Source organism: Amblyomma mixtum, chromosome 8, assembly GCF_055824585.1.
Source record: "Amblyomma mixtum isolate Tamu chromosome 8, ASM5582458v1, whole genome shotgun sequence".
Taxonomy (NCBI): domain Eukaryota; kingdom Metazoa; phylum Arthropoda; class Arachnida; order Ixodida; family Ixodidae; genus Amblyomma; species Amblyomma mixtum.
The window spans coordinates 139,215,250-139,228,404 of record NC_143019.1 but is presented as its reverse complement, the minus strand read 5'-3'; the positions used below and the strand labels follow the sequence as shown (position 1 = coordinate 139,228,404).

Genomic DNA, 13,155 nt, shown 5'->3' with positions numbered 1-13,155 from the left:
GTAACCTCTGCTATTCTACAACAAATTTCACAAATAATTGCTGGAATGTCTTCACATATGCCAGCTAGCAACCCCATAGCTGCTCCCATCCTCCCCCCCCCCCCCCCACCCTCCAGCATGGCCCAGTTGACGGGCAATAATCTCCAATTAAGCATCCTACAATGGAACTGCAGGGGGTTTCGTCGCAAACGAGACCCCCTGCAGCAGCTCCTCTCTGCTTCCTCCACACCCCCTGATATAGTATCACTTCAGGATGCTGGCACAAATTTATCGCTGCCAGGATACGCTCTGGTACCCTCCAACACCACTCCAAACCCAAGGGTTACCACGTATCTCCAACATTTCGTACCATACACTTGTCATGTGCTAACCTCGCCGGTAGCTCACACATTCCTAGAATTAATCCCATCCACTCAATAATCTCAGCCCCTCTTCATCCTCAACTGTTACCTCCTTCCGAGGCAACCGGTCTCAGATTTAATCTCTCTAATTAAAGCCGCCTCCAACGCTGCAAAAAAGGACCCCCTCATTTTATTAGGGGATTTCAACTGTGCACATGTAGATTGGGGGTACACACGCACTAACAAGAGAGGAGCGGAATTGCGCAACACCCTTCAGATGCACGGCCTGTCCATATATAATGATCTGAGCACACCTACAAGAATCGGCAATAGTGTCACTGCCGACACAAGCCCAGATCTTGCTTTTGGTCGCAACCTTCCCACACCGGTGTGAACAAACTCAAATGAGGCCCTGGGCAGTGATCAATTATTATATCATAACTATAACACTTCATTTCGCCAAAAAAGCTAGAAACTACCGTGTCCGAATTACCAGCTGGGATAACCTTCGGAAGCACAGAGAGGCCAAAACATTAGAATCCCCCTTTAACCTCCACACATGGATGACAGAGCTGAAACAGGATGCCCAGGCATTCACGCAAACATTAGACGCCACCCCCGAGACTCCCCTTGCAGACAGTCGCTTAGCGCACCTACTCCAAGCTCAAAACAGTATCATCACACGCTGGAAAACCCAGAAGCAAAATCGGAAACTTAAGCTAAAATTAGCTCAACTACAGAAACAAATAGAAGAACACAGTGCCGCACTCAGTAAATCTAACTGGCACCAATTATGTGACGGATTACGAGGTAATCTCTCCTCCACCAGGGCCTGGCATCTTTTGCGACATATGATACACCCCACTCAAGCTAAAAAGCAAACCCGCGGCTCACACTCAAAAGACTTACCCATAAAAATCGTCAAAATCATCAAGCTCTGTTACGCCAACTCCAATCAACTTATACCACTGTGGGCCAAGCTGTATCATATCCCGACTATGTAGGCCCCGATCAACCCTCCCTCGACGCCCCCATTATGGAGGTTGAAGTCAGAGCAGCCCTTATCAAGCTCCGAAACTCAACCCCTGGGGAGGACCAAATCACAAATGTCATGCTCAGAAATCTAGACGACCGTTCAATTTCCCTTCTCACCGACTACTTCAATGAGTGCTGGGAAATGGGGGCGCTACCTGCTGAATGGAAGCACGGGAAAATAATTTTCATTCCTGAACCAAATAAGCCCAATAACGCCCAAAACCTCCGTCCCATTTCGCTGACTTCGTGCTTGGGAAAACTGTTTGAGCATGTCATCCTCACCCGTCTCCGGCAAAACATGGAATGCCATGGACTATATTCACATACTATGGTAGGATTTCGATCCCACCTCTCGGCACAGGACGCCCTACTGCAGATTTCACACGCTATCCTCAATGACATGTTACATCACACCAGAGCAATCCTGGCAGTCGACCTCACCAAAGCATTCGACAAAGTTACGCACAGCGCCATCCTTCAGGGCATCCAAGAGCTGCAGTTGGGGCCTAAGACCTACAACTATATCCGGGCCTTCTTAAACGGTCGCACAGCCTCACTGCATATAGATGATATACAGACCCCCCCCCCCCCCTTCACGCTTGGTAACATTGGTACCCCGCAAGGGGCGGTGTTATCTCCCTTCCTCTTCAACCTGTGGGGTTGAAAATAGGGGAGATAAATGCGTTCTCCCCGATTAAGCGCGGCTGACACAGTTCAAAACCGCGCGGACCCCACCCCGTGGTCGCGTACGCTACCGAGCGCACGCCGACCACGGCGGGCCTTGCTCTATGGGAACAAAGGAACGACGCACTGGCTGACACAAACAAGACATTTATTGCTATAACAACAATAACGCCAGCTAGCAACAAAATACACTGAGGAATCGCGGAAGTCCGACTCACCAGCACGGTTACGAGCGAACGTTCGCCCACGGTAGGGCAAAGGGATAAACTCCGAGGCCCGACGGGGCGGGCTCGGCGGGAGCAAGTTCCGACCAAGAGGCGCCCGCGGCGAAGAGCGGAGTGGCGCGCGGAAACGTCCGCTTGCTATCCAAGGTGCCGAGCAGAAGAGAGCGAGCCTTCCCCCGCACGCGAGCGGCAAAACACGCCATCCGTGGCGCTGCTGTCGCTGCGACGCGAGCGCCCTCCCCTGCTAGTTAAAGTAACCAAACTGAGAAGAGCGCGTTTCGGGGCACAGCTGGGGTACATTGCGGGAAAGTGAACGCAGGGGACGAAGGCATCCCCACATCCCCCCAACCTTAAATAGACCCACACGCCTGCAAGTTACATGCTATGGAGGAGTCTCCTGGTCTTCATGCACTTGAGGCAGGTCTTGCAGCGGAGGTCACGCCGACAGCGTGCACGCAGTCTTCCGCGGTATTCCGAAGGCGGCGTGAAGGTCTCCGCTGGGACGACTCGCATGGCCCGCGGACTACGTGTCCGCAGGCTCGCGAAGAGGAGGGCCGGTTGACCACTGCAGGCCAGGATTCTGCAGTAGTCTCCAGGGGAACAGCAGCCAGAAGTGGCTGCTGTCTGGTCTCGCCACGGCTGCCCCGGATGGATGCGGCGAACAGGATACAGGCCGCTCCGTCGCAGCAGGCGGCAGCGAGACGATGTGCACAAGACGGCAAGCCGGAGTGGCTCCACTGGATCTGCAAAATTTCCGAAACACACTCCGCACGCCTTTAACGTAGGTCACGGGAGGGGAAACGGCGTACACAAGGGCCGCTTGGCTCAATGCTCAACTCGCTAGCAAAACGTGTCGGGCGGCTGTGCAACGCAAAGTTCGAGTGAACAAAGCCCTTTCTTGAGTTGAACGAGAATGTTCGGTTCATGCGAGGTTAAAAAAACGGGCGGCCAGCAAAGTGCGCCCCCTCTCAACACCACGGTCCGGTGGTCGTGTCACTTTTGACAAGGTGCAGGCAGCTATGAAAAGCCTTAGGCCTCACTACCATAGTGAAGGTCGACGACCCCCAACAAAAGAAAGACCCGAAACGGGTTTCGTGCGCGCAGCCGCGAGGAGACATCATCGTTGTGGAGTGGTCCTACCCCACTCACTGCACGAAGCAGCTTCTGAGTGATCGGCGCCCACCGTATGGGACGGCGTCGGAACGCCCGGTGCCGAGCTGCAATACCAGCGAGCTCGTAGCGGCACCCGTGGCCCCAGGCCACCTTGCTCCCGGAGCCGCGACTCCCACAGTCGAAAAAGAGCCAGCGAGAAAATATGTACAGAAAACTCGGACCACCCACGCGGCTTCCGTACTCACTCGCTTCGGGCTCGGCAACTCCGCGGGCGCTAGGCCTCGTGCTCCCCCGATGCGGACCAAGTGGTTCTTGAAGCAACTCCAGGAAGAAAACTTCACAAAAAAAACATGCTGAGCAGGTCGAAAAGTTCAAACATGCTGCAGCGCAATACACCTCGCACTCAAGAAAGCATGCCGCAGGTCCTAGCGATCAAATTTCAAACTAGGCCTATCACTTGACAAGTCCGGACAAAGAGCGTTCCTTGAACCGAACAGACAGTCGTCCAATGTTCCAAGAGCAGGCCCCACGTTGGGTGCCAGATGTGGGGTTGAAAATAGGGGAGATAAATGCGTTCTCCCTGATTAAGCGCGGCTGACACAGTTCAAAACCGCGCGGACCCCACCCCGTGGTCGCGTACGCTACCGAGCGCACGCCGACCACGGCGGGCCTTGCTCTATGGGAACAAAGGAACGACACACTGGCTGACACAAACAAGGCATTTATTGCTATAACAACAATAACGCCAGCTAGCAACAAAATACACTGAGGAATCGAGGAAGTCCGACTCACCAGCACGGTTACGAGCGAACGTTCGCCCACGGTAGGGCAAAGGGATAAACTCCGAGGCCCGACGGGACGGGCTCGGCGGGAGCAAGTTCCGACCAAGAGGCGCCCGCGGCGAAGAGCGGAGTGGCGCGCGGAAACGTCCGCTTGCTATCCCCGGTGCCGAGCAGAAGAGAGCGAGCCTTCTCCCGCACGCGAGCGGCAAAACACGCCATCCATGGCGCTGCTGTCGCTGCGACGCGAGCGCCCTCCCCTGCTAGTTAAAGTAACCAAACTGAGAAGAGCGCGTTTCGGGGCACAGCTGGGGTACATTGCGGGAAAGTGAACGCAGGGGACGAAGGCGTCCCCACAAACCTCACCCTCATTCCCCTGGCCAAGGCTCTCAGCCGCATCCCGCACTTAGGACACACACTTTACGCGGATGATATAACGGTTTGGACCACATACGGCTCGGATGGCGACATAGAATCCACCCTCCAGGAAGCCGCTACAACTATCGCTACTCACGCGGCAAACATTGGGCTTGAATGCTCCCCCACAAAGTCAGCACTCCTCATAATCCGCCCGAGGCGCGTCCCTACCTCCCCCATCACGATCTACCTGCATGACACTCCCATACCGCAAACACCTACCCTCCGCATTCTTGGCCTGCATTTACAGGACACGGGGAAAAACAACATTACCCTGAAAGCACTAAAACAGTCCACTTACTCCGTCATCCATCTTCTTAGAAGGGTTTCACATTCACGAGCCGGTCTAGACGAAGCAGACAATCTCAAGGTGCTGCATGCCTTTGTGCTTAGCCGCATTCTTTACGCCACTCCTTACCTGAACCTCTCTTGTCCGGATAAAGACAAGATCAATGCTCTTATCCGCATGGCTACCAAAGCAGCTCTAAACCTACCAAAGAGCACTAGCACGGACAGACTTTTCAAATTAGGCATGCACAACACTATACAAGAACTTATAGATGCACATCGCTAGACACAGTACCTTCGTCTTGTTGGCACGGAAACTGGGCGATATATACTGGATTCTCTGGGAATTCGCATACCGGCACACACGACAGACTTCATCTGTCTCCCTCGCGCCATACACACCACGCTTATCCTTAATCCCCTTCCTAAGAATGTCCACCCTGAATAGCATCAATCCCGCCGAGTCGCGCGAGCCAAAGCTCTCCATAAAGAATATGGCACTTTAGAGGATGTGCGCCGGGTGGACGCTGCGTGTGGTCCAGACCGTTTAGTAGCTGTGGCTTACCATCCAGCAGCCCCCCCATTTACCCATTTCATAGACCCCCCTTGTACCCCGGAAGAAGCAGAGGAAGCAGCTATAGCATTAGCCATTGCCCAAACCAATGCGGCTTATATACTTAGCGATTCCAAAACAGCCATTCTTAACTTCGCCCGCGGACGCGTCCATCCCCCCGCGTGGCAGATATTGAGAATGTGCACCCTAAATCCCGATAGGCGTATTGAGCTCGTGTGGGTGCCTGCTTACTCTGGCAATCCCGGAATTGAGGCCGCCGATAACATAGCCCGAGGACTTATTTGCCGGGCAAATGGCGACCCCAGCCGGGATTTCTCTAGGGAGCGGGCACACACGTTCTCAGAACTAACTCAACAAGCACGCCTTGCCCGTCGACTCTATCCCCCTCCCCACCCCCGCCTATCCCACTCCCAACAAATCCTCTGGAGGCGACTCCAGACCCGAACTCTTCCTACCCCTCAGCTTCTATCCTACTTCCGCCATGTTTCCCCAGAGTGCACTCTCTGCGGAGAACCGCACGCCACCCTGGACCACATCCTCTTCGGCTGCCCTGCCGATCCTCCCCCGCAGGGACAGCCCGCCATCGGTACATGGGAGGAATGGGAGGCCCTCCTTGAGTCGCAGGACCCGGACGCGCAACTTCGCTGTGTGAACCGGGGTGCCAGTGCCATGGCCCTACGTGGCCTGGACACATGCGCGTAATGTGAGGGCTGTGCGGTGGCCCTGAGACCTTGTACGGTCCAAACTCACTTGCTTAATAAAGTTTTCCATACCATCCACGAAGTCCGAATTACTTGTCATCAGGGACAGACGAGTTCGCCGGCCCGTCCCCGACCCGCAAGAACCTATTGTGCTTCAAGTCGACACACATCCCATACCTCCAGTCCGCACCATCCGCGTTCTGGGTATGTTAATACAGAACAACACGCAAAACTCGGAGGCCATTCAGCGCCCCCGCACCACAGCCAATCAGATCAACGGCCTTATCCGCCACATCAGCACCCGCCGCAGAGGTATGAAGGAGGATGACCTCTGTCGGCTCACGCAAGCTTTCCTCATTAGCAGGATAGTCTACTCCTACCCCTACTATCACCTCCGCCGGAAGGACGATGAAGCTGTGAACAGCATTATACGTTCAGCGTACAAAGCGGCACTGGGGCTACCTCAGTACGCCAGCACACAGCACCTCCTCCAACTCGGCATCTACAACACGCTCACAAACTCATAGAGGCACACAAGACCGCCCAAATCCACCGCCTCTCCCGCACTAAACACGGGCGGCTCATACTTGACCGTCTCAACATCAACCCCATAGGCGACGTCCACCCCACGACGCCCATTCGGATAGGGGTCTATAGCCGCCTAGTTATAAAACCAATCCCCAAAAACATGCTACCTGGCCGCCATGATACGCGCCGTCAGCTGAAAGCCCAAGCACTAGATGCCACATACCTTGCCGACGAACACGCAATATACGTAGATGCTGCACGGCAAAGTGCAAACACATACGTGGCTTGTGCAACCACGCCACAATCTACTCTCGTCACCGCCGCCACAGTAGTAGCTCACTCTCCGACAGCGGCAGAAGAAACCGCCATCGCGCGGCCATCGCTGACCCACGTACGCGCACAGTCCTAAGCGACTCCAAAAGAGCGATACAAAATTACTCGGCAGGTTTTATCTGCCACCCCGCTGCACGCATCCTTCGCGGCTGCACTCCCGACCATAAGATCAACCTGGTCTGGGTACCCGCCCACGCGGGAAACTCTGGAAACGAAGGGGTCGACCGACTAGCCCGAGGACCAACCAACCGGGCGGCCGGCCCCACGGACCCAGACGCTCTTGCCGAGGCTCCCCAGACCTTTGCCGAAATTGCCAACCTCTACAGAGAGATGAGACGCCAGTTCCCGCCTCCACACCCCGATTTGAATCGAGCGAAAGCCACCTTGCTCCGCAGGTTGCAGACACACTCCATCCTTAGCCATTCTAGACTTTCACTCATCACAGACGGGGAATACGACCCCGTCTGCCAAAATTGTTACCAGGGAGAAATCGCCACCCAGGCACACATCCTCTGGGGTTGCGCGGGAAATCCGCCCCCTCGAACCTTACTACCAGCTACCTCCGAAGAAGGATGGAACCAACTCCTCAGAAGGCCAGACAAGAGCATCCAACTGGCGCTCATTTCGTGGGCCCAGGAAGTCGCCCCCACCTGGGGGGCCACACCAAGCCCACCTGCCCTAAATCCCGCCAATCTATGGCAATAAAGTTGTTTCTCTCTCTCTCTCTCTCTCTCTCCTTGCCCTTTGAACGCAACGCTTTTTGAGGAAAGGAAGTGGCGCTGTAATTCTCTCTCATCTCGGTGGACACCTTAACCGCAGCGTACAGGAAGGGAGGAAGTGGGAGTGAAAGATGAAAGAGGGCCTTAATGAAGAAATCGAAAATTGTATTTGAGGAAAGGAAATTACACAGTAACTGTCTCGCATATCTCGGTGGACACCCGTCAAAACGCAGACAGATCTGCCGACACGGCTGCCGACACGGCTGCTAACGACAGTATGAGGCATTAAAGGCTTGCGCCTTAAAACAAGTTCGGTTTTTCCAACGGACAAGGCGTCGCGCCGAACGAGCTTTGGCGTTCAGTGGACACCCATGGCAGTGCTGGAAGACGATATCGCGTTCCTCTCTCAAAGGCGAAGCTTAAGCATCCTCCGAATTTTTTTCGCTAAATCTGTGGAGCTGTTGTGAAAACTTTCAACTAAGAGTTAACGGAGGGCCCGATTGTGCAGCGATATACTGGCAATATGCTTTCAATCGCTCAGAAATGTGTGCAAAAAGAAGAGCTATATATACCGAAATGCCAGTGCCCCTTCGATCGTTTTGCGGCGGTGTAGACCGTACCGTTGGCGTGGGTTGCTGGCTGAAGTAGCTGTGGCGCTCGTCGTTGACGGTTTCTTTTGGGCGCTGTTCGCGATGATTTAGTGTCCACAGTTTCGCGAAATGAAGATGATCCGCATCAGCCAATTTCAAAACTCAGTCAAGATTGGTAGCCTTCGCAGTCATTGCAAAGCGTATCGAACTGAAAGCTCCTCTACGGGACCTCGGGCTTTGTTCGCGGCGTTTCCGGTTTTTACCTTCAAATTACCTCGACCTTCGAAAGCAAACGAAAGGAGCCGGAGCTTGGAAGGCGCGTAACTGCCCTCTTGGTACGGTGGACACCTCAGTTCAGTTCAGTTCAGTTCAGTTTTATTCTTTAAAGGCCCCCTTTGCAGGGGGTGTTACATAAGGGGTGGGAATACACTTGAAAATGTGAAAAAAAAACAGCAAAAAACAGCAAAACAGCACATTGAAGATGATCTGTTACGCGCTTGAAAAACAGATGGCGAAGCGATGACGACGATGTCATAGGGAAGGCCGTTCCAGTCTGAAGCAGGGTTGCCAGATTGGGCTATTAATAGCCAAATTGGGCTACTTTTTGTCCGAGTTGGCGTCATAAATTTCGTTTTGGCTATGTGGCTACTTTTGGGCTACATCTTTTTCAGGGGTGAAAAAAAAGTTAAAGTAGTTATAATGTGCTCTGTTACAATTATACAGTGACAGAAATAAAAGGCATGCTGGAATCAAAATGCACGCTATAGAAAACGCTATAGAAGGTTAAAGAAATTGAGCGCGTCTGCTACAAAATGACAATTTGTAAACGCTGTGTTCGAGAAAACATGTATTTCAGGCGGTCAAGGATCATGGCCTTTCGATTTCTTTTATAAAGAGTTGACACTACGTGAAAGTTGCCCCCGCGGAAACACTTCACGGCCTATAGATTCCACTTAATCCACGCCACCCGCGCGCGCGCGCGCCATTGAATATACACTGTTGCCGTCTGCACATGTGAGCGTTCTCCCATTGACGGTGCACCTCGGGTGGCCATGACAACCATGGTACCAGAATAGAGAGAAAACATTAAGAGAACTTAGGTCTCCCTACGTGGTTTTTTTGTTTTGTTTATGGGGTTTAACGTCCCAAAGCGACTAAGGCTATGAGAGACGCCGTAGTGGAGGGCTCCGGAAATTTCCACCACCTGGGGTTCTTTAACGTGCACTGACATCGCACAGTACACGGGCCTCTAGAATTTCTCCTCCAAAGAAATTCAACCGCCGCGACCGGGATCGAACCCGCGTCTTTCGGGTCAGCAGGCGAGCACCATAACCACTGAGCCACCGCGGCGCTCCCTACGTGGTGCGAATGCGTAAGCATTAAATGCTACTATTTCGCTTCTGTTGCCTGGTTTCGTGATCCTCACGTGTTAACCATTAACCATAGACGTGGCCTAGTGGTTTTGGCGTCCGCTTCGGCTGCGGTAGGTGGCTGTTTGGAAACCCACCGCCAGGCATGTTCTTTTCTTGTATTGTTCATTCTGGTTCTGCGGACACATTCTGCTCAAGATTCGTGCATGAGGCAAGCAATGCTTACGCATTAAAAAGGTCTTTTTCTGTTTCTCCCTATTCTCGTACTAGACACGGCAAGCGCGCCACTCGCAAGAGCCTACGCTTTTTCTGCAGCCTCAAGCGGCACACGTGCAGCCTTCGAGATTCATTGCAAGCGACGTGAGAGCGCCGTGTCCGTTGCGTAATCTGCGTGCACTCATGCGGAGCCGTGGAGCCATCCTTCGGCGCGGCACGGAACGCACTGTAACTAACGAAGGCGGCGGAAGTTAGTAGCACGACATGGCATTAGATCCGTCGCTACGAGAACTTTCAGAATGGGCAAGTGGGCGATGTACATCCGGAACTACAAAAAGAAATGGAAAAAGGAGCCGGAATTCAAGGGTAATATGTTTTTCTCATTATTGTGAACGTGCTGTTAGACTGAAGATAAAATCGACATAGAATATCATCTAATGGCATATATCCTTGATTTATTCTGAGCTCATGCATATCGTAGAATGTAGCTTCCAGAAGGCGCATGCTCGATGCTGTGAGGTGACGCTCTCAGTGAGAACCTTCCTCTTAAAGCATGCAATTGAAAGTGAGGGTGCGTATGTATACAGTAAGGTATTTTCACTGTCGACGTGTCTGATCTGTGCGCGAACATTTAAAAGGTGAAATATTCCTAAACTAGATATAGCGCCGCCGTTCTTTTCCGCGTGCAGACTGGCTGGCGTCACCCGCCTCAGGTGATATGGCCTACTGCCGCGCCTGCAAAGTGAAACTGCGGCCCCATCTTTAGGACCTGGTTAGCGCACCTGTTAGCCGCACTGGTTAGCGCGCATGACGGATGCGAAACGTAACAACGGAAAGAACACGCCGTGAGCACCCCCTCAGACATGATCTGCGGGAAAGAAATCTAATATGTAAATATTCTTGCCGAAAATTAATTCAATATGCTTAAGAAATGTCGTCAAAAAAGCAAATTTTTTTGGCTACTTTTGGGCTACGCAAACATTTCGCTGTTGGCTACGTTTGGGCTACTACGGAGGCCAATTTGGCTACTTGAGGTCGGAGCCATCTGGCAACCCTGGTCTGAAGCTGTTCGAGAAAAGAGCGATGCAGGAAAAGTATACTTCGTCTCACAAGATGTTTGCAGCACTACGGAAGGTAGAGCTCTCTCGTCCAATCAGGGCTGCAGAAACGCAGAAAATAGTCCCTCGAATATTTGAGGAGTGTATAACTATTAATCAAAACAATAAGCATTGCAACTAAAAACATGATTTGGACAGGTATATTTAAATGGTAGGGAGTGTTTCAATCACTGGTGAAATTACCAGACAAAGCCCGTACGGACACAGCTCTGCGGAGGCCTGCTGCGAGGTAGTGATGCGTCGCCGCCTTCCAACATGGCGTCGGTCGAGTCTGTTGTGTATCCTGTGTGCTCTACACCGACAGTGCGCTGTTTCCCCAAGCAGGCGAAGCAGGTGGCTTTAAATGTTCTTGAAGCGCTTCGCGTCGAGTGCGGGGGCAGTTGGAGTACAAATGCGCTCATCAAGAGGACGGTAAAACTCACGCAGGTGAGCGAGCGAACGCTTTACAAGTGGACAACGGAGACGTTGAACGAGGGCCGAGTGTTGTTGAACGCGGGCCGTTTAACGTGCGTTGCCTCTCGCGCAGCACATGGGCTTGTTTTGCATTTCGCCACCATCGACACTCGGCTGCCTCGGCACGCTGGAGTAAATAAATTTATATGCACATGACACGATTACTGAAATTTACTGCGACGCGACAACAGAGGAACTGATGAGAACAGGTTGCGATAAAAAAAAAAGTGGGGCTAGTCCCTTTGGAACGGGCGTTTGCCTATCCAAAAACAAACCAAAAAAAGAATAAAAAGACATCAAGCGCCACCTGCTATAGGTAGAAAGAAGCCACCTGGACATCAGGTGGATCGAACCACAGGCGCGTAGGAACACACTAATGTAGTGCGCGCCATCCTGATTGGACGAGAGAGCTGTACCTTTCGTAGTGCTGCAAACAGCTTGTGAGACGGAGTATAGTGTGCGATAGTGGGCGTGCAACTTGCAGTGGATGACTGGTGCGGTGAGATATGCGTGCTGCGGCTGTGATGTACGGTGCTTGATTCGAGGAAGAATAAAAAAACTTGTGAAAAAGATCGAGGCTAGCGATGCGGCGACGAAATGAAAGGAGTGGCAATCCGGATTTTACTTTCAAAGTTGAAACACTAGTGTCGTACGAATATGAGGAATGAATGAACCGGACGGCACGATTTTGAACCGATTCCAATGCAGTGATTAGATATGCTTGATGTGGGTTCCAGATGGCAGATGCATATTCTAATTTTGGTCTTACCAATGATTTGTACGCGAGCAGCTTTACCTCAGGTGGGGCAAGACGGAGGTGACGCTTCAGGAAACCTAGTGTTTTATTTGATGCTGAAATGATGTTACTGATATGAGCGCGCCATGAGAGATCAGGAGAGACGGTCATTCCCAGATATTTATACGATTCTGTTAGCTCAATCGGTGTATTAGAAACAGAGTAATAAAAGCGATAAGGGTTACGACGACGAGGAAAAGACATGAGTTTGCATTTAGTAGGATTAAGGGACATCAACCAATTATTGCACCAGTTTAATGCACTGTTAAGATCTGCCTGAAGGGTGTGTTGATCATCGCGATTGTTAATGGTACGGTAAATGACACAATCATCGGCGAACATTCTAATGCTGCAGGAAACATGCATGGGCAAGTAGTTAATATATATTAAGAATAGAAGGGGACCAAGGACAGATCCTTGTGGGACACCGGATGTTACTGGGACGGACTTAGACAGGTGGCCGTTAACATAGACAGCCTGCGAACGATTAGTTAGAAATTCTTCAATCCATTTTAAAATATTAGCGTGTAGGTTGAGCTGCGAAAGTTTTAGTAATAGTCGGCGGTGAGGGACCTTGTCAAAGGCTTTCGCAAAATCTAGAAAAATGGCATCGGTCTGCATGTTACGGTCGAGATTAGCATGTAAGTCATGAAGGAAGAGTGCTAGTTGGGTTTCGCATGAGAGGCCCTTGCGAAATCCGTGTTGTGAAGGATGGAAAAATTCGTTTGCGTCAAGCAAGTTGATGATTTGTGAGTATATGACGTGCTCCATTATTTTACACGGTACGCTAGTTAAGGAAATGGGGCGGTAATTCAAAGGTGAGTCTCTGTTACCCGATTTGTAGACTAGAACGACCTTGCCCTGTTTCCAGTCAGC

General features: G+C 51.9%; 1 protein-coding gene across 1 annotated transcript in view; it reads right to left on the bottom strand.

Annotated features, from left to right (window-relative positions):
• Nucleotides 1–2,023: 2,023 nt before the first annotated feature.
• The window catches only part of LOC149334618 (uncharacterized), a 45,198-nt gene continuing 34,066 nt past the window's right edge, over nucleotides 2,024–13,155 (bottom strand). Inside the window, exon 3 of the mRNA XM_089557966.1 lies at nucleotides 2,024–2,028. Within this exon, the coding sequence (XP_089414092.1) occupies nucleotides 2,024–2,028 (5 nt within the window). The remainder of the gene's footprint in view (nucleotides 2,029–13,155) is intronic.